The following is a 20,928-nucleotide window of genomic DNA, read 5'->3' on the forward strand; positions in this document are numbered from 1 at the left end:
TTCTTTCTTGATTCTTGAACATAATGTACCAGATAAAAGGACTCCTATAAATTGATACTTTGTAATAACTGTGATAAAATTTTGTAATAGGAGGAAGAGAAGGCAATCTTAGTCCTATGATTAATCCTTAATAGCTCAGGAAGTTTGCACTTCTGGAATGTGACTTTCACAACAGCTTTTCTGTTTCCTTTTCCCTCCTCCTTTGGTGGGACAAGACTGCTAAGATAGGTTGGACTTGGACATTTCACTTCTTATTCGGTCAGGTAGGCTTTGATAAAGTTCTAGGAGGTTTAAATGGCTTATTATTTCTGTGGGAAGTATGTTCATTGTGACCTGCTCACTAACTTGCCTGACACAAAATACACAAAACAAAGTACATGAATCAGGTTTATTATTTACAGATAAGTACCAAGAAACAATAGAAGCCTAAGATTCATTATGAGCAGGTGCTACAAGGCTTGGCAAAGGTTTTCAGTGGGTAGTGTTTAGTCTCTTTGTGCCCCACCTACATTGTAGTCAACAGACCCCAGAAATTAGTCATTCCTGGGTGTTAGGCATCAAAGCAAAATGGTTGACTAATTGGGCTAAAACATTAATGTCCTTTTAGTAGGCATGGTAGGAAAAGAAACCCATCTGTTTTCCACAGTTCCTCTTTATTTCAAGATCTCAAAATGTTAGAATCCCTACATATTCAACAGGCTCAAAGAAACAGAGTAGAGAGCTGTGCGTCCAAAGTCACATGGAGAACTGTCCTATAGCTTTTTTCCTTGGCTCAATACTCTCCTTAGAAAAGCTAGCTCTTTCGAATCTTTTGAAATCCTGTGTGTGCATGCACACACACGTGTGTGTAAATGCAGCCACTGTGTGAAAGTCAGAGGATCTATTACCTCTGCTCTCAGCCCTTGCCTTTCCTATTGTTCCAAACAATGTTTCTTTTGTTGACTCCTACATATGAGCCAGGCCCGCTGGCCCAAGTGCTTCCAGGAATTGTATTTTGGCCTCCTACCTTGCTGTGGAAGAACTGTAATTGCAGATGTGTGCCACCACACTCAGCATCCCATGGGTTCTAGGGATTCGAACCCGAGTCCTCATACTTGTGCCCCAAGTTGTTTACCCACTGAGCCATCTCTCTAGCCCACTAGTCTGTTTCATATGCACAGCCAACCTCCTGGGATGTGAATCAGAAATTTGTATCATTTTATTTGTCATATCTTGATATAATCTCAATAGAAGTTATGAAGGCATAGTCAAATCCATCTCACTGCCCTGTTCACCTGGGCCAGTTCCCTTGCCCTGGACTCAGTTAACTCTGAAAAGTCATTGGCAAAGAAAGCAAAGGATCTTGCAGGGCTGTTGTGGTAGATCTGCCTCTGAATTTCCAGTTTCTACATCTGTGGTACCCAGGGTGTCTATGCAGGAGCCAAAGGAGAGGTTAGCGGGATTATACCTTCCTCCCACCTGCTCTAAGAGAAAGTCTTAGCAGCTGTGTTTGGCCTGTGGTCATTTAGTCTGTATTCAGTTATGCAGTTTCATTTGGGCCACTCATACATGCCTGGGTGTGGGACACCAACTGGACCATGGCTGATCTGTCAGGAGACCCGCCTTAAAATAAAATTGATGGCTACCAGAAGCCATCAACTGTTCATAGCAGCAGCTCCAGTTTTGCTTTGGTCTTCCCCAACCTCTGGCTCATACAAACATTTTTTTAAAAAGATTTATGATTTTAAAAAAAATATTTGTTTATTTAATGTATGTGAGTACACCATTGCTGTCTTCAGACACTCCAGAAGAAGGTATCCGATCCCTTTACAGATGGTTGTGACATCTGGTCCAGTTGAACTCAGGACCTCTGGAAGAACAGTCAGTGCTCCTAACGACTGAGCCATCTCTCCAGCCCCTCATACGATCTTTTTTAACCCCTCTTCCATGATGGTCCCTGAACCTGGGATGGTCGTGGTAATGTGTGTGATATAGGTGATGTTCACTAACTCTGATCGAGTTTCCCTGTTAAGCACCATTCAAGTGCAGCTATTCTTACTGATGCTCAAATCATCCAGTCTTTGTCCCGTGAGAACCTCTGGAGACTATTCCCTCCTCAGGGCTCAGGGTCTTTGAGAGCCTGTTTGACATCTGATAAGACAAGGTTCTCTGGTGTTCAGCTATCAGCCATCTCCCTAAGGAGTTCCTTTTTTTATGAAGCCTGATATTGCAGAGCCACAGTCCGAGCTCAGCTGCTTCCAGCACAGTTTACCCAAGTTTCCTGGATGAACATCATGGAATTTAGGGCATGGGCATCTATTGCCTAAATCCAAAACAGACACTGACAAAAGCTTAATAAAGCATTAATTACAACAGGGAAAATTCCTGTTTGTCAAAGATTTCACAATTGTTTCTCAATTGAGAGCAGTGGTTTTCCACCTTGCCTACATACTAGAATCCCCTAAGGAGTTTTTATAAATACATATGCCAAGATCTATCCCAGGTTCTTTATTTAACTGGACTGAGATCTTGACTGAGAAACTCTGTGTGTGTGTGTGTGTGTGTGTGTGTGTGTGTGTTGTACAAATATGCAGAGGCCAAAGCAGGACATTGGGGTCTATAGCTCTACTACTCTCCATCATATCTACTTGCAAGCATCTTCCTATGGACTTAGTATTTGCCATTTCTTTGGCTAGGCTGGCTGGCCAGCAAGCCCCAGAGATCCCATCTCCTCCATCCTCACCTTCTAGTGCTAAGTTTATAACTGTACACTGCCATGCAGTGGGGCTACATCGTCAGATCCTCAATGCTTGCACGCCAAGTACCCTTATACCCATGGAGCATCTCTCCAGCCCCCAGGAATGATACTTTAAGGTGCCAAGCTCCTGGATAGGACTCAGCATTGACTACAGTGGTTGTCATTCTATGCCTGTCTTGGCACTTCACCCTGTTTGCATGGTGCCCTGAACCATACAGTTGAGATGATTTAAATATGTGAGTGGAATCCTATTGGCTGTCTGCAGATCTTGGCATGGTCCTGGTGGGGACAGAGTGACATGGTTCCTGCCCCTAGGGCAAGGCCCCAGTGTGAGCCTCCTCGCACTGCTGTGGGCGTAAGGCTTGTTTGTGTAATAATGTATGTATTTCACATTCCTCTGAGAAATGTCCTGTTAATGTTAATGACTCCATGAAAATTAGAAACAGCATGAGTCCAAGAGTCAAAGTGTGGCTACATCTCAGCAAAATGGTAAACTCTAGGACCTTCCGGATAGCCCCTGAGGCTACGGAAAAGAGCTCTAAATACATGAGTTCGAAAATATATAATTTTTCAACTATGCAAAATTAAGGATGCAATATGAATTATATGAGGGGCTTCAAGAATCTAAAAGAACAAAGGCAGCTACATTAATGAGCCAGCTTGTCAAAAAGATAGAAATGCAGGCAGATTCAAAGGCAGGCAGATTCCCGAGTTCAAAGTCAGACTGGGACCAGCAAAGTCAGGCTCCGATGAGGTAGAAATGGTAATTTTAGTACCAGGACAACCAGGGCTACACAGAGAAACCCTGTCTCGAAAAACAAAAAACAAAAAACAACAACAACAAAAAAAAATGGTAATTTTAGGTTGAGGTCCCAGCCTGCTAGCTTAGCATCTGTGGGTAACAAGAGTCAGGCAGATCTCTGAATTCTTTTGAAATGTTAAAAGAAAATGTGAGCTTGTGGTTTCCTAAGAATCTAAGAGCTTCTGGAATAGAGGACTGGAACCTGGGAAAAGGGAACCTGGAATAAATGACTGAATTGATATGTAAATAAAAAACTGGGCCAGGGTCTGCAAGAATTGAGCTAGCAAAAAGCGTTAGCAGTTTTTCTTTTGAATCTTCTGAAGCAGGAGCTAAGCTGTCTGGAGGACAAAAACAGCTCCTCAAGGTTTCTTTTTCTTTCTTTCTTTCTTTTCTTTTCTTTCTTTCTTTTTTTTTTTTTTTTTTTTTTTTTTTTTTTTTTTTTTTTTTTTTTTTTTTTTTTTTTTTTTTTTTTTTTGAGACAGGATTTCTCTGTGTAGCCCTGGCTGTCCCGGTACTCATTCTGTAGACCAGGCTGGCCTCGAACTAAGAAATCCACCTGCCTCTGCCTCTGAAGTGCTGGGATTAAAGGCGTGCACCACCACAGCCTGGCGCCAATAATTTTTAAAGCAGCTTTTCTGACTTTGGTCAGAGAATCCATGAGCTATCCAGATAGTTTTTAGAATTTTTACTAGCAGAGAGAGCTGTCTCAACCAGAGGGTTTTTAGAATAGCAAGAAAAAGCTCACTAGAGGAGAGCAGAACACACACACACACACACACACACACACTCACACACACACACACACACTTATACACACACACACACACTGTCTATATCATATCTGCCACCTAGACCTTCTCCACAGTCACCCGTCAGGATTAGGGGGAGCCTAGCTCTGGAAAAGCCTTTAAAATATGACTGTTGCTCTTCTCCCTTTACATTGTGTTTTTAGAGTGGTCTTCCTGAACCCTGCTGTATACTACAATCAGCCCAGGTTACTCAGGACTGTATATCAAGATTCTTTCTCATTTAAAAAAATATATTGCCTGGAACCCAGCCCAGAGATTCTGGAGCAACCGGCAGCTTCAGCATCAGAAGTTGTCTTAAAAAGTGGGAAAGGAAGGAAATGAATGTCTCTGTTAGTTTCCTAGCCAGGAGATGGAGTTCAGCTCTCTCCCTGCATCTGCCCGTGCACTCTCTCCCTGTGTCCTCATGCACAGGCTTACCAGGGAAAGGAAAGGAAAACCTGCTGGAACTGGTGAAGACTTGAATACTTTTCCACTGTCCTCCTTAAAGCCTTGCCACTCCAAGTGTGGTCTGTGGAGTAGCTTAACATCAAGATCACCTGGATCTTGTTAAACATTCAAACCTGCAGACCCTACCTTGCTATACAGAAATCTTGACAGCGCTAAACCTTAACAGCTCAAATGGTTCTGTCACCTTCAGTCCAACAAGAGAATTAAACAAGCACTACACAGTCCCCTGCAGCTCAAGGCTGCATGTCCCCTCAGCCTGGGAGGGATCAAAGCTACCACAGGAATTTAACATTAGTCCCAGCTAAAACATTGACTACAGGTGGATAACCTCCGTTTAAAAGGACATTTATTTTATGTAAGGACTCTACTACTGAGAAATATTCCCAGCCAGAACATTTACTTTGTAAGATTTACAATTGTAAAGCTAGATTGAGGTAACTCAGTTGATAAAGTGCTTGCTTAGCATACGGGACACACTGGGTTCCATCCCCAGCAGCACATAAACTGGGTATGGTGGCACAGGTCTCTCATCACTGGAGAGATGGAGGCAGGAAGATAGCAGGGGTTTAAGGCCATCTTCAGCTACAGAGTTTTTAGGTCTCAAAGAAAACTGGGACAAATCTCACTTGGTACCCGTGGTTCCTCCCAGAACATCTCACCCCTGCCCCCACGCTAAGCCCCTCCTTTTCCTTTCCTAGTTTCTAATCCCTACATAGCTCCGCCATTTTGGGCGTGCAGTGTTCGGGTTCCTCCCTTATTCTTGGCTTCTTGGCTCACAGCTCTTCCTTTGCCCTCTCTTCACCACTCTCTCCTCTCTTCCACTTCTGCTCTTCCCCACCACTCTCTCTTCTCTTCCACTTCTGCTCTTCCCCGCCACTCTCTCGTATGTATGCCCCTGTTCAGCCCGCTGATCATGTTAAGTCTGGACCCTTCCAGATACTTCTGGCTGTGCTCTCCCTCGGATCTACAATAAACTTCCTCTTCCACCCACCATACCTAGGAGTGGTCATGTCCCTATTTTTCATTCAATAGTGAGTTTGGGGTTAGTCTAGGATACATGAGACCCTGCCCCAGTCCCAACCCCCAAATCACTTAAAATGTGTTCCTGCCAGCCCTTTCCCTCTCCCTTTAAGATATATATGTATTTTTTACAAACAGAGTGTCTGCAAGGACCTGCAAGTCACACCATTAAAATATAGTTATCAAATAAGGAACGCTAATTCTTAGACCCATGAGAGCCTAGAAGTCTAACACTAAACCTCTGCCACTTACCAGACACATTTAACCTGGTTTGGTAATGTTTCATTTCTCTGACCCTACTTCAGTCTACTCCTCTCCGTATGCCTTTCCTTATACTTCCTTTAAAGAGTCATGGGGCTGGACTAGTTAAAGACCTGGACTGCTCTTCTAGCAGACCAGGTTCCATTGCCAGCACTCACAGAGCAGCTGCCTGTAACTCCAGACTCGGGATCTGATAGTATCTTCTGGCCACCTCAGGCACTGTACACACACACACACACACACACACACACACACACACACACACTGCACACACACATACATACAGGTAAAACATTCATGCTTACTAAATTAAAATAGTAATCTTTAAAAAAAAAATTAGGGGCTGGAGAGATGGCTTAGCAGTTAAGAGCACTTGCTGCTCTTCCAGGACTCAAACCTGACTCCCAGCTCATCAGCAGCTGTAACTCCAGTTCCAGGAGACCTAACAGTTTCTTCTGGCCTCTACATGCATCTGACACCACACTGGCATGCATGTAGACACTCACATATAGACATACATCTCTAAAACAAACAGAATAAAATAGAATTCCCAGCCACATCTATACAGAGCAGTGCCGACCTCACTCTGTGCTCAGGGTTATCCCCACTGTCCCATAAAGAGAATGGACTCTACTTCTGCCTTTAGCATCCACCTTCAGGTCTCCGTCTTGATGAGATGCTCTGGTAAAGTGCTGGCATCCAACTTGCCAGTCCCTCAGAGATTCTTCATAGATCCTTCTGAATGGCAAGTGGAATTTTCATACCCACTTAAGCAGGTAGCGGAACTTTGCTTGAAGTCACAAACAAGGAACAGTGCTCGTCTCAAGACTCATTCTAGTGCTGTCTCCGCTGTGCCACGCTAACTGGAGAGAGGACTCCAAGAGCAAACAGCTGGGGAATGTGATCACAGTCAAGATGTCTGTGTTCATCTGTGAAGGAAATGTGCTTTTCTAATGTCACCCTTCCCACCCCTACCCTACTCCAGTTCTCCAAGGTCCCTCCTGTTTCCACCTTTCACTGGTTTTACAGGCTTTCACTGCCACACACAGCTTTTTAGCTGATGGCTGGGAATCCAGATCTTTCTGTATGCACAGCAAGCATTTTGCCCATGAGCCATCTCCCCAGCCCAAGGTTTGCTTTTTAGTGCAAGAGCCCTCCAGTGTCTTTGGGGCCTCCAAAGAACTTCTTTACTTACCTTATCTTAGCAATAACCAGAGGCCCAGGGAGTACAGCTTCTAGGAAAGAAGTCATATCAACCCCACACAAGTATCAGCGGAGTGTTGCCGCAAAGGCTACAGAATCCTGCACAGCAAGCAAGGACTGTGCATAGCTCACATGCCTGTTCACACCCACAGTCAGTCCCTCCTCTGTTCACTCTGCATACCCAGCCCCTAGCTTGCCTCCCTTCCTGGTTTAACTGCCATCCTGTCTGCTCTCCTATTTTCCTAGAGGACAGATTCCAGCCTGATCCTCTTCTGATTCCCATTGCTACCCCTCTAAACTGGACCACTTGGTGTCTCGGTGGAGACCCCTTGGAGGAAGGCTCTCCTTGGGGCTCTGTCAACCTTTTATTTATAAGACAAAATTCAAATACGGCAAACGGATGGAGTTGTATTTCATCATTGGGGTGTCTGTTTCCTGGTTTACCAGATTAGGCCATAAGACCAACGTGAAAGCCGTTACCATATTTAAACATCAAGATCATTATCCAGAGAAGAGAGCTAACTCAGAACAAGAATGACAAAATGCAGCTGAACATGGTGCTCAGGACTTTCATCCCAGCACTCAGGAGGCAGAGAGTTTGAGACCAGCCTGGCCTATAAAGCGAGTGCCAGGACAGCCAGTGCTGTTATACAGAGAAACCCTGTCTTGAAAAATCAACAACAATAATAACGATGCAATGCATCTTTTTGACCATCCTCAACCACCTTAGATGATAGTCACTACAGCTGCCCCTCCTCACTGCTTACCCTGGGAGAATATACATTTTTCACTTGTCTAGTAGTCTGGCTTTTGTTACTCATCACCAGAAACCCCTTGTGTCCTGCTGGGTGTGGTGGCTCATGTCTGTGAGACCTGAGCTTGGGAGGCTGAAGCAAGAGGACCAAAGACAAGAGAAACTTGTGTACAGAGGTGATTCCTGATGCATATTTTTATTAGAGCCACAGGTGACAGCTTTTCCCAGTGAAACCAATCTCTGCATCCATAAAGGAAGAACACCAGAGCCTTCACTTTGTAATTTACCTTGGTCAAACCATCCAAGAACATAACACATCAACTGCTTTATGTGGTACTCTGACATTAAGGAACAAGTTGTTGACAGGAAACACATCAAACAAAAGGCTTACATTCTCTAATTATCAAGTCAACCTCAGCTTTTCTTAGGTGTGTGTCTGTCTCTCTGTCTGTCTGTCTCTGTATCCCACCCAGGGCCATGTGCATGTTAGGTAAATGCTTTACCACTGAGCTGTTTCTAAGCCCAACTTTTCTCAGATTTCAGGTGTATTTTTTTTTTTAAATTAGGTATGAAAGTAAAATTCACTTCAAATACCAACACTTAGGACATATTCCTTTGAAAGGAGGTGTAACAATAAATTTTAAACCTTAAATTTTCTAAATCTCTCCACAACGAACTTTCACTGGTTTGTTAGATTTAACTCTATTCTGGCTGGGACGTATTTGTCCTACTGGACCTAAAAGAATGTTAAACACTCTGGGACCTAAACAGACAATGTTAAAATGCATCACCAATTCCTAGTAAATATGGTGCAAGGGCCTCCTAGCTCTTGGGGCCATGGTGAGAGCACAGCTCATCTGGTGAACACTGCACAGGCCCCATTCTCCCCAGCCAGCAGCTGTACATGATCAGCTTTTCCCCGAGGCTGGAGTCTGTGGCTTGATCTTCTTTACAGCTTCCAGAACAGAGAGTAGGTTCACTCTGTCTCCAAATTCTTTTTCTCGGTGCTCAAGAAGAATGCCCTAAAGGGGAAACAGGAAGGGATGTCAGTCTCCACTCAGAGGTGTTCACTCATGAAACAGACACTGAGCACCAGCTGTCCATCAAGCCCTGTGCTTGGGCCGCTGAGAGCTCAGATCTGAATCAAACCCAGCACCTACCCTTGAGGAGTCTGGTCTTCTGAGGAAGGGGGTACTAAGGAAGTCATGTCCCTTTATTTGGACATATGAAGCTAGTTATGGTTAATTAAAACAAGGGTATGTGGAAGGCCTCCTGGATGATAGGCAGATAAAAGAATATTACATCTGGAGAGAAGAGAATGAAAACACAGAAAAACCCTATGAAGTAGAGCTCAGAGGCTACCTTGATGGGTGCTGGATGACCATCTGAGAAGGTAGACCCATTCTTTCCTTTCTTTCTTTTTTTTTGGTTTTTCAAGACAGGGCTTCTCTGTATAGCCCTGGCTATACTGAAACTCATTCTGTAGACCAGGCTGGCCTCGAACTCAGAAATCTGCCTGTCTCTGCTTCTCGAGTGCTGAGATTAAAGGTATGTGCCACCACTGTCCGGCCTCCATTCTTTGCTTTAAACCTCATAAACTGGGGTCACACTTCCAACACAGTGAAGCAAACACATCAAGATCTAGGACGTCCTAAAGTCACCCTGAAGTAGTGAAATGATAAAAGGATGTGTTTGAGATCATCAGGAATCTTCAACATTCTTTAACTCACCGTGGTGTCTGGACACTTTCCTTAAATTTCAAATAATTTGTAATAATCAAGAAATAATCTGTCATAATCAAGAAAGTAAAAAAGAAAACAGAGAGGAAGTCCAGTCAGTGAGGTAGCTTATCCAGCAGAGGCATTTGCCATATACAGGCCTATGACCCCAGAGTCATCCCTAGGTCTCGTACAATGAGGCAAGAGGGAGCCAAATCCTGAGAGTTGTCCTTTGACTTTCACACACACATTGTGATGTGTGCATGCCAGCACACACACACACACAACACCAATAAATAATAATGAGAAGTCCACCACACTGGGATGACTATTAGGAAATGACTAAGGAAACTGTAATTGTTTACTGTGTAAGCTAAATGCAGGGGAAAATCAGGGGAAGAATGTTTTCTCTCTCTCTCTCTCTCTTTCTCTCTCTCTTTCTCTCTCTCTTTCTCTCTCTCTCTTTTTGGATATTTTCTTTATATTTACATTTCAAATGTTATCCCCTTTCCTGGTCTCCCCTCCTCAATCCCCCTACCCCATCCCCCATCCCTCTGCCTCAATGAGGGTGCTCCCCCACCTACCTACCCAACCCCGCCTTCCTGCCTTGGCATTTCCCTACACTGGGACATGGAACTCCCTCAGGCCCAAGGGCCGCTCCTCTCACTGATGTCCAACAAGGCCATCCTCTGCCACATATGGGGCTGGAGCCATGGGTCCCTCCATGTATACTCTTTGCTTGGTGATCCAGTCCCCGGAGGGGGGGGGGTGTCTGGCCAGTTGACACTGTTGCTTCCACTGTGGGGCTGACAACCCCCTCAGCTCCTTCAGTCCCTTCTTCAACTCCTCCACTGGGGACAGGGGAAGAATGTTTAATGGTATGGGAAATAGTCATCATCACTGCTGTGAGAGAAACCAAGCCAACTGTCAGCCAGCTCTGTTCTAGCGAGCAGCCTTCAGTACCTGATAGGAAGGTTCCACCCACTTTTCACTAGTTCCTTGTTTTTAGATTCTCTATAGAATATGTATATGGCATAGGCATAGGAATATTGGTATATACCTATATTCTTTACAATAACCAGGCTTCACGAATCATTTTAAAAAACCCTCATACCTAGAGGTACTTGACATAACAGGACTGCAGAAACACCCTCCTGGAGGAACTAGGTGAGTCCTGCTGCCCAGCCAACCCACTACCTTGCCAGAAGCTCTGAGAGGACCAACAAACACCACACCTAACAACACCAGGAATGTGCTAGCCCGGCCATGAGTACCCAGTGAATCATCACCAGGCAAGAAAAGGCTGGCAGGTGTGCCAAACCCTGCCCTAGAGGCCACCACAGGAGGCCAACGTAAGACAATGAAATGCCACAGGGCTAGAATAGGAACGAGAGGGGGCCACCTCCTACAGTCACCTAGACCAGGTCACTGAGAACCACTCCTGGAGATAATCTGTACATGCAGTGGGGTGCTGTCCTTCTGGGTTCCTGAGTTTAATTTCTCCCGCGCTGCTTACCAGCCGCGTCTCTGGCTGACTTGTTCCCCATCTCTAGATCCATTACTTACATGTAGATGGGAATGAGAAAACTAACATCCCAGACTGGCTGGTCGGTCATAAAGAAGACACAAAACCATAGCTATGGGCTCCTGTAACAAGGCAGGCGCTTGGTGGCCATTACTATTAAGACATTTTAATATATTTACTAGAAATCAGGAAACAGAATTATACCAAATTAGATACCATTTAATGCTAAATTCTAATAAAAATGAGTAAGAACTATTACCAATGGATTTTTTTTTTTAAAGATTAGAAACCAAGTTTCCTACTATTGCTTTTATGTTGTGAGATCTAACAATGCAGACTAAGGCTGCTTTTCTACAGAAACAAAACAAAGCAACAGAAATCCCACCACACTCTACACATGTGCATGTCGTATGCGTGGTTTCCACGTCCTCCTCCTGTGGCCCATTACTGTCCACTGATAGCCCTAAAGCCCATGTAGAGTAGTCACCTGCCTCCCAGGCCCACAGGGACCTCATCTCTCTTTCTCATACCCTTCCTCAGGGTCCCCGCTTTGATTCTGGGTCCTCACTGCCAGGCCCCCTAACACCCTGTTTACAGAAGAGTTGGTTTCCTCCCTAGGCACAGTCCTGACAACAGGACACTCTTCTACGTTCCTGCCTCGCTCCCTCGTCAGGCTGCTTCTGCTCCTTCTCCCTTTTTATTTTCCTCCACATCTATCCTCGATGGCTTGGGAACATGCCGACTGAGTATACTCACAAACAGAATAAAAGTGAGCTACCTAGGCAACTACTGGAACACAACTTGAAATGGGAAGTCAGATTCAGGCCTCTGCAGCGCCACACTGGACTAAGTCACTGGTCTAACTGCTCCCTAGCTCTAGGGTTCAAGTTCCCCAAGTGTAGTCTGGGCATCATGGCTGTCTGGTGGCCTGACTGAAGTGCATGTATGAGATACAAGCCTACAGTAGATATGTGACCAGTGACCACTGCTGAGAGAAAGGATGAAAGAGCCTACATGTGGAGATTCAGTCTGGGGCCTCAATTCCAGATACCCATAGGCCTGTAGTGAATACTGAGATCTTACCTGTTTCCCAGATCCTATCACAAAAACTCCTCCGAGGATGAAGCCTTCGCCTTCTAGGTTTCCAGAGAAGCCTCCTTTCCAAGCCCGGAAGGAGTTATACCAAACACCCAAACGGATGAGGCCCATGAGCATCATCTTCCGTCTCTCTGGACCATAGAATTTTTTCTACGGAGCAAGGAAGATCCTGTATGAGCAGTCTGCATGTCTCTCATCCCTAAGAAGGATGCCAAAAGCCAAAAGCCCCAGAGCCTGCTACTTCATGTTTTTTCTGCAGCCTAACACATGTTACTCCTCCCAGGATCACACTCAACTGCCTAGGGAAACAGAAAGCTGCCAGATTTCTGACTTCTTTACAAAGAAAAAGAAGAAGAAGAAGAAGAAGGAGAAGAAAGGAAAGGAAAAAGAAGAAAAAAATTTAAATTTAATTTTGTGTTATTTTTGAGATACCGGAATTGAACTCAGGGCCTTGTACATGTATGTCAGGCAAGTACTCTACCACTCAGTTCAACTTCTGCTCAAGGCAGTTTCAATCTGAGCAAAGGACACCCTCTCCCACCACCCCTACCATGTGCTTTCTTACTGTCCTTACAACATGCTGTAGGGAGAGAGCATAAAGGAGGTAGCTGCATAAATTAAGGGACAAAGGTTTGGCTAAGGGGCAGAGGTTTTCTGTTCTTTTCCACCCTCCTGGGTCCATTGACAAGAAAGGCTTTAGTAATAATGGAGAACAACCTTCAAGAGTCTGCCTATGCTACACTCAGAGAGCTAGGGGACCCTGCAAGTTCAGGGAAACTGCAGTGGAGGCCTACCTCTAGCTCCAGGACAGACCTACCCTAGGTTGGTGGCCTCTTCCAGTTAAGGACTAGTCCCAGCAACGTACAGGGCAGGGCCCGAAAACCCATAACACGCTCTTTCTTTCTGGGTTTTATTTTTAATTATGTGTATATGAGCACCTCTGTGTGAGTTTGTGCATGTAAGCAAAGTACTCAGAGGCCAGAGGAGGGCACTGGATCTCTAGGAGCTGGAGGGCATTGGATCTCTAGGAGCTGGAGGGCATTGGATCTCTAGGAGCTGGGGGACACTGGATCTCTAGGAGTTGGAGGGCATTGGATCTCTAGGAGCTGGGGGGCACTGGATCTCTAGGAGCTGGAGGGCACTGGATCTCTAGGAGCTGGTATTACAGGCCAAGGCCATTCGACATGGGTAGAACTCTTAAGCACTGAGGCATCTCTCCAAGCCACAACAACGCTCACCTTTTCATCCAGGAAGATTTCCCCTTTGAAGTAAGGCTGGAAATCCTCCACTTCTCTCTTAACCTGCTCCTTCACCACCGCATAGAGAGGGACACCTAGCTCATCCAACTTGGGCTTCAAAGACATCAAGTCTGCTGCTTCCTGTGGAAAACAGGAAGGTTCAGTGATGTGAGCGTCCAGAGCTCTGCAGTCAAAAAGCAAACAACATCGTGGGGCTGACACAGAGCAGAGGGACGAAGGTGACAAAATTCCAGAAACAAGCCGGGCCTATGTAGCCCAACCTACATCTGTTCGAGGTAGATACTCAGCCATAGGACAGGGTTTCAAAAGTGCATTCACCAAACCAGGCTTTTTATCTTCTTACAGTGGGAAAGAGAAGTATGCCCAGGGAGCCTCTATAACAGTGGCTGCTCCCAAACATGCCCTTTACTCTCAGCCAGGACGTGTTCTCCTACTTCGTCTTTCCAGCTCATTCCTGCCATAGACCAAACTAGCCCAAGGGTCCATCAGACATACGCATGTAGACCATATAGCCACTGTGGCCTCCAGGCTTCTGTGCAAGCCTCCCTCTCCCCCCAGTCCCTGCTAGACTTTCTTTCTCTGTCCAGCTCGAGTCTAACCTACTGGAATGGTATCTTTGTTCTAGAAAGATTCCTGCACCTGTCCTACATCTCAAGCACCATCCTCTGCTTTCTGCCTGTGGCTTTTTTTTTTTTTTTTTTTTTTTTTTTTTTTTGGTGCTAGGTCTTCATGCCACCATTGAGCACGGTCACTTATGTTCCTACTATAAGAAAATCTGTCTTTTGCTTCATAGACATCCCAGTGTCTAGAACATGGCTGGATATATGGGAGGCACTAAATACTCAGTGGAAGGAGTTGAAGATGGACAAGAGGAGGGTGTAGCTGCTCTGGGTGGTACAGACCCTCGTGAACCATGTACTGGAAGAATAAAAAGACTCCACGAATCACGAAACGCTTCAACCTTAAGAAGCTTTTTCATGGGCTGGAGAGGTGGCTCAGTGGTTAAGAGCACTGACTGCTCTTCTGGAGGTCCTGAGTTCGAACCCCAGCAACCACATGGTGGCTCACAACCATCCATAATGAGATCTGACACCCTCTTCTGGAGTGTCTAAAGACAGCTACAGTGTACTCACATATAATAAATAAATAAATGAATAAATTTTAGGGAGAGGGCGGGGTGGCAGGCATGGGGAGGGGGGAGGCAACAGGGGTTTGTTTTTGTTTGTTTTTTTGTTTTTTGGAGGGGAAACTGGGAAAGGAGAAATTCGCATGTAAATAAAGAAAATATCTAAAATAAAAATAAATAAATAAATTAAAAAAAAAAAAAAAAGCTTTTTCACATTAGAGGTCACAATTAAAGAAGTTCTTTTAAATGTAGCTTGCCCGCCTCTGATATAAATACAGTGAGGCATGAGAGCAACAATATTTTCTATAGCAAGAAAAAACAGAAAGAAATGAAAGCAGAGCTAGACTGTATCGCATTTACCAAGACTGAGTAACCAAGTTTGACTACAATAGAAGGGAGGGGTTATGGTGTCTGGTGTGGTTGAGGACCACCTGCTGGAGATGCAGTTCACTGCTCTTCTGGTCTCTTTCCTCTGGGGATGTCTCTCTATAAAGCCATTGAGAGGAAAAGTCATATAACTCCTCTGTTGAGTCACTCACACATCTCTATCCACCCACATTTCTGGACACTGTAAGTTTCCACAAAATGCTGTGCCAGGGCAGAACAGAGGAGAACAGGCTGCAATTAGTAAGAACTGTTGCTCCTGGGACCTTCTCTGTGTCACTGGCTTCAACAGATCATGTCAGAGCAGTTTCCCCACTGGTGTCTGGGGGCACATTAGATTTGGAATTAAAAGCCCTCCGTTTACATTCCACCTCCAGGGTAAAAGAAGATAATGAACCCCTTAAGATGGCCAAGTCTAAATGACTGTGACCTGTCTCATGACTGGGGGTGACGGGGACTGAGACTGAGCGGAAACTGAGCTTGCCAATCACCTGACCTTAAAGTAACAAGGGTCCTATGTTAACTGGACCGGTCAAATGTCATCACCGGGGACTTAAATGTGGAAGAGAGAGGAAGAAAGTCAGTGTTGGAGGCCTGTGATATAACAATGACCTCAGCAGCTATTGCTGACTTTAGAAATGGAGGGAAAATCACAAACAAAGAACATTGTTGGGCTCCAGATGGGTCCAAAGACAAAAAAATGGACTTCCACTATAGCTTCCGGGGGAATACAACCAGATGCCATTTAAGATTCCAACTCTAGTCAAAGGTGACTGCTGTTAAAACCGTCAAACGTTTGACATTTTGCCCCAGCAGCAGTAACTGAAAACAGTTACTAGCAGTAACTGAAACAGCAGGTAGTCTGGCTTTGTGGCAACCTCTGCACCGCTGTCTCCTCCTCTGAGAATGGTGACAACAGGTTGTGTTTCTAAGAGAACCCTGAGAAGCCGTGCACACGTTGGAGATGTAGCTCAGTAGCTAGAATGCTGGTCTAGTATGCTCAAAGCCCTGGGTTCCATCCCCGGCATCACAGAAAACATGCAGTGCCGGGATGTCTGTGATCCCAGCACTCAGGAGGTAGAGAGGAGATCAGAAATTCAAGGGCTACATAGCAAATGAGAGGTCAGCCTGGGCTACATGAGATCCTGCCTTAAAAAACTGAAGAAAAAAAGGTGCTTTGCAGGTAAGACATTGCAAAGTGTGTGTACTCAATAGTGTCAGTGGATTCTTTTTTTTTTTTTTAAGGTTTATTTATTTATTATATGTAAGTACACTGTAGCTGTCTTCAGACACTCCAGAAGAGGGTGTCAGATCTCATTACTGCTGTTAAAACCAGTCAACTTTGATGGTTGTGAGCCACCATGTGGTTGCTGTGATTTGAACTCAGGTGCACTTAACCGCCGAGCCATCTCGCCAGCCCTGTCAGTGGATTCTTTATCACACACAGAAGCAGAAAGAAGTCTCTTCGGGTTGATTCAGGCTTCCAGAGAAATTACAGTGATAATCCTGACGGGACCAAGGATGTTACTTGGGAAGCCAAACAGTCTCAAGGGCAAGAGAATCCCAGGCCATTTTTCTCCTAGTCAAAGCAATTATCTCAGAACTTGGGCCTTTTGGTACCACCTGGGAAGGCCATCAAACTACCCTTGCCCTCTTATTACTCATTTATAGAGTTACAGGGCCATGCTTGGGCCACTGTAAATTCCTGCTGCACTAGCATTTTGCGTTGCACTAAGTGAAATTCCTGCCCTGATATGTGCTCTCTGTTACAGGAATGGCTCAAATGGAAGGAATGGCTTCCATTTGAGTTGCCGACCTGGAGCCACACTGTTAGTAAGCCTTAACGTCATCCAAGCTTACAGGCCAAATGCATAACACACTGATGGCATGACTGAATCCCTGCTTAGCTGCCCACTCTGTGAGAGCAAAAGGAGAGAAAGAGCAGCTCATGATCTAGAAGGAAATGGGCTACGGTGGATCCCAAGGAGCAGGAATGCTCTAAAGAGCCTCCTTGAGGAGGTCACTGCCTGCTGCAGCTTCATCAGATAGCAGCTGACAGCTGACAGTGAGCAGTAGGCGGTCCTGCAGTCTAGACCGTTATTTCAACAAGTGTGCATCTATGAAGACCAATAGGAACTCAGAAGTTTTTTCTGTTGCTGCCCCGGATTAAATGAAAAGGCAGTGCAGGACATGGCTGCTACCATATTGGGCAAAAGGCTTGAGGGACAGAGAAAGCCAGACCCATGGCGAACCCCACCAGGATATTTGGAGTTGTTAAAAACAAGATTAGGGCCAATGTCAAAACAAATGCATACAGCAAATAACAGAAGCATCCAGAAATGTCAGAAGGCTCAGAGCACACATAAGCCCTTGGTCTTGATGGAAATACTCCAGACCGCACGGCCTGAATGCTTTCCTTCCAACAGATCCTCAGAGGCACTCACCGCTCGACAGAGGAAGCAGCCTGGCCTGCGCACAGCCATAATCACAGCCCCGTTCTTCTCCCATAGCTCCTTTGCTTTGAATGTCCTTGGTTCTGAGAGAGAAGAAATAGTTACTGTTTCCTTCTGGCCTGCCCAGTCCTTCTGCAACTGTTCACATGCTCCTGAACTGTATCAGCTGAGCTTAGCTCAGGACACAGCCTAGCAGGGGACCAGGACGAGCTCTCCATACCTAAGAGAAGGCAAGCACAGACAGGAAAGACTCATCTTCTCAAGGAACACTAATAAGGTTTAATGATCCAACTGAAAAGTCCCTCCCCCACAGAAACCAACGTTCAACTCGAACATCCAAATTGCGATAATTTCTAGCAAAATTGAAATTCCTTTTATGGCTGCCAGCATTGGTCAGTCTAATAACTCTGTGGAGCCCAAAATGAGTTTTATATTTTGACACCCCTCCCACAAATACTCTTTTTTTTTGTTTTGTTTTGTTTTTGTTTTTCGAGACAGGGTTTCTCTATAGCCCTGGCTGTCCTAAATCTCACTCTGTAGACCAGGCTGGCCTCGAACTCAGAGATCCGCCTGCCTCTGCCTCCCAAGTGCTGGGATTAAAGGCGTGTGCCACCACCACCCAGCTCACAAATACTCTTAAAAGCATATTCAAATTTAAAAAAAAAAAATTGACCTAAACATTTTAACTGCAATACTTGCAATACTTACAAGCAGAAGATACCCAACAAGTAAATGCCTGGGAGAATTAGTGTGGACTCATTATAGGTTAACCCTAATTATTTTAATATTCCTCAGAGGTATCCACACACTTGTGGGATAAAGTGTGAACAAAAAGCAGGAAAGAAGGGACTTGTAGTCACATGAGCTTTTTAAGGCCTTGGCATTTTTCTCTCTGCACTTTTCTAAGGTGACTTGCCATGAATGTGCACTACCACACTCCTGCCTTCCCAGGACAGCTCACTCACCCACTGAGCATAAGATAATGGCTTTTCTTTGAGGGCACTAGCCAGAGGTCCATCCAATCAGTGAGCCCCAATGTTTACCAAGAAATTTCCCTGTTGAGCCTGGGCTCCTCGGTGGCTGTGGAAATGCACCTGGCAGGGGTAGAGCTGACATGATTGAGTGGGGCTCTCAGCTCCTGTCAGGGACCCCAGGTGGGATCCCTGAGGACAGGTACACAGGCTGCTTTGTCCTAAAATCGGCTCCCCTGCTGCTGCTCCATCACAGGCAGGGTAACCACAAAGTATCGCGGCTCCCCAGATACCCCTTAACAATGGCGGTTTCTTACTGTGCACCAGGCCCTGTACCATGCATCGGGGACACAGAATGGGGTGAGTAGTATTTCTTGAGCCCATGTCACCCAGACAATTCTATTATTCTTTGTGACAATCTTGAAAGCCCTGCAATTCCTCGGAATACTCCCCGGAATAGCTGGCTTATTAAATGATGGCAAAAGTATCGTGAAATATTACGGAGCAATTCATCATTGCAGTTAAGGCAACAGGAACAGAGAGTGAAAAATGACTTTGATAAGAAAAAGATAAATTAGTCACTAATACCAAGATCACCTCTATGTGACTATATAAGCATGGAAAGGAATACGGCAAAATAAAATGATTGTGTTAGGTTGGTACAACTATTGGTAATTTTAAAATTGTCCTTAGATTTCTCCCTAATATTGCTTCAAGAAAAAGGGAGAATTTTAAGAAGAAAACTAAAGGAGTCAAGCCTGTATCCTACCACCCTGGAAAAGTACTGAGGCTGACAAAGTCACCCCTTACCTTTCCCCAGTGTTTTCAGGTCTATGTCTTCCAAATATTCCAGTGCCACTTTCCGGGGCTTGGACAGAAATATGTCTGTGTTGGCCAGGAGCAGTGCCAAAGCGGCGGCCCCCACAGCTCCCACACCGATGGACCACATACCCATGGCGAAGAGACTCGGGTCCTGGAGAAAAGACATATCTGGAGATTGAGAAGAAGGGAGACGTTACTGTTCCCACTAGACAGCTGGAATCTGACCTCCTGCCCAAGGCTCCAGTGGGCAACTGGCCAGGGGGCCAGAGGAGGAGGGCCCGAAGCAGAGAGAGATAGGACTGCTCAGAGCTGCTCAGCCGCTTGTCTGAGCCCCATTTGAGAGCTTGGGAAAAGCACAGACATGCAGGTTTGTGTCCCTAGGAGCTCACTAGGGCGGGAGGAGTAATGAATGGCGGCCGGCCGTCTAGGGGCTTTTCTTGTACCTCTGCTTCCCTGGGATGTGCTGAGCAGCAGGCCCCCTCATTCTCTTTCACATGGAGGGTGGCAAGTGGCTCAGCTATCACCTCCCTGGGTAGGGACAGCCTTCTCATCTTCCATCAGAAGATACTTGTTTTGTTACCCTATCTGTCTTCCTCTGGAGTTTAAGAATCTCCCAGAAACAAAGCCGGCATTCTATTCATCAAAGCCCCAGCAACTGCCCAGCAGGGCCTCTCTCTGGGGAGGCAGATAATCTTAGTCAATTTCTCCCAGCTGAGAATAGCTTTCTCACTCATTATAAAAATGAAATAGGCTTCCATTAAAAACAAAAGCAAAACCACCACCACCACCACCAACAACAAAACAGTTTCAATAGCGCCAATACATAAAACCACACCTGACAGGAAGCAGATACTGCCTGCAGCCCACCACCTAAAGATGGCCATTGTTAAACACCAGTATCTTAAGAGGATAGTGCTTCTGTTGGCCCTTATTCCATCCTAAGATCTCACCCCTCCTGGTTCTTCCCTCAAACGGGGCTTGATGCTTAGGTCCCTGGAGACAGGACACTGACAGAAACTGCTGGGACAGGAGTAAACTACCTAAGACACCTAACTCCACCTGGCACGATTTGACCTGGAAGTTTCTCCAAAGACTGAGTGGAGGCTGGGAAATCCACATCACTGCTGAGACAGGGGGCTTTGAGGAAAGAGGAAATGACTCATGGGGGTGATTTGGGGAAGATGGGGTGGTTAACACAGGACAGAAACCAGCTTAGGAAGCTCAAATTTGAGTTAAGCAATAAAAGAGAGGTCATGTCTAAGTGGCATAGGCCTATATCTCAGCTTTTCACCAGGATGAGACAGGAGGATCCTATCCTATGAAGTTCAAGGACATTCTAGCCAATTTATTGAGTCTCAAAGCAAAAAAGAGGCTGGAGAACTAGCTTGTGGTAGAGCACTTCCATAGCACACTTAGTAACATGAAAGTTAAATTAATCAACCAATTAATTAAAAGAGAGCTCCAGGAAAGGGATGGCCAAGTAACTATGACACCAGAAGAGACGGAAGAAGAGGAAGAGGAGGAAGAGGAGGAGGAGGA

The 20,928-nt window shown here is 45.4% G+C and overlaps 1 protein-coding gene across 4 annotated transcripts in view; it reads right to left on the bottom strand.

Moving 5' to 3' along the window:
* Positions 1-8,940: 8,940 nt before the first annotated feature.
* Positions 8,941-20,928, bottom strand: part of Prxl2a (peroxiredoxin like 2A) — a 20,301-nt gene continuing 8,313 nt past the window's right edge. For 3 of the 4 annotated variants that reach the window (XM_031362114.1, XM_031362111.1, XM_031362113.1), the window contains 5 exons: positions 19,378-19,540; positions 17,588-17,679; positions 13,613-13,753; positions 12,360-12,524; positions 8,941-9,055 (listed from right to left, as the gene is read on the bottom strand). In XM_031362114.1, coding sequence (XP_031217974.1) covers positions 8,942-9,055; positions 12,360-12,524; positions 13,613-13,753; positions 17,588-17,679; positions 19,378-19,522 — 657 coding nt within the window. In that variant the 5' untranslated portion in view covers positions 19,523-19,540 and the 3' untranslated portion in view covers position 8,941. Of the gene's footprint in view, positions 9,056-12,359; positions 12,525-13,612; positions 13,754-17,587; positions 17,680-19,377; positions 19,558-20,928 lie in introns of all 4 variants that reach the window. The other variant, XM_031362112.1, reaches the window with a different exon arrangement.

The sequence above is a fragment of the Mastomys coucha genome, unplaced genomic scaffold, assembly GCF_008632895.1.
Source record: "Mastomys coucha isolate ucsf_1 unplaced genomic scaffold, UCSF_Mcou_1 pScaffold9, whole genome shotgun sequence".
NCBI lineage: Eukaryota > Metazoa > Chordata > Mammalia > Rodentia > Muridae > Mastomys > Mastomys coucha.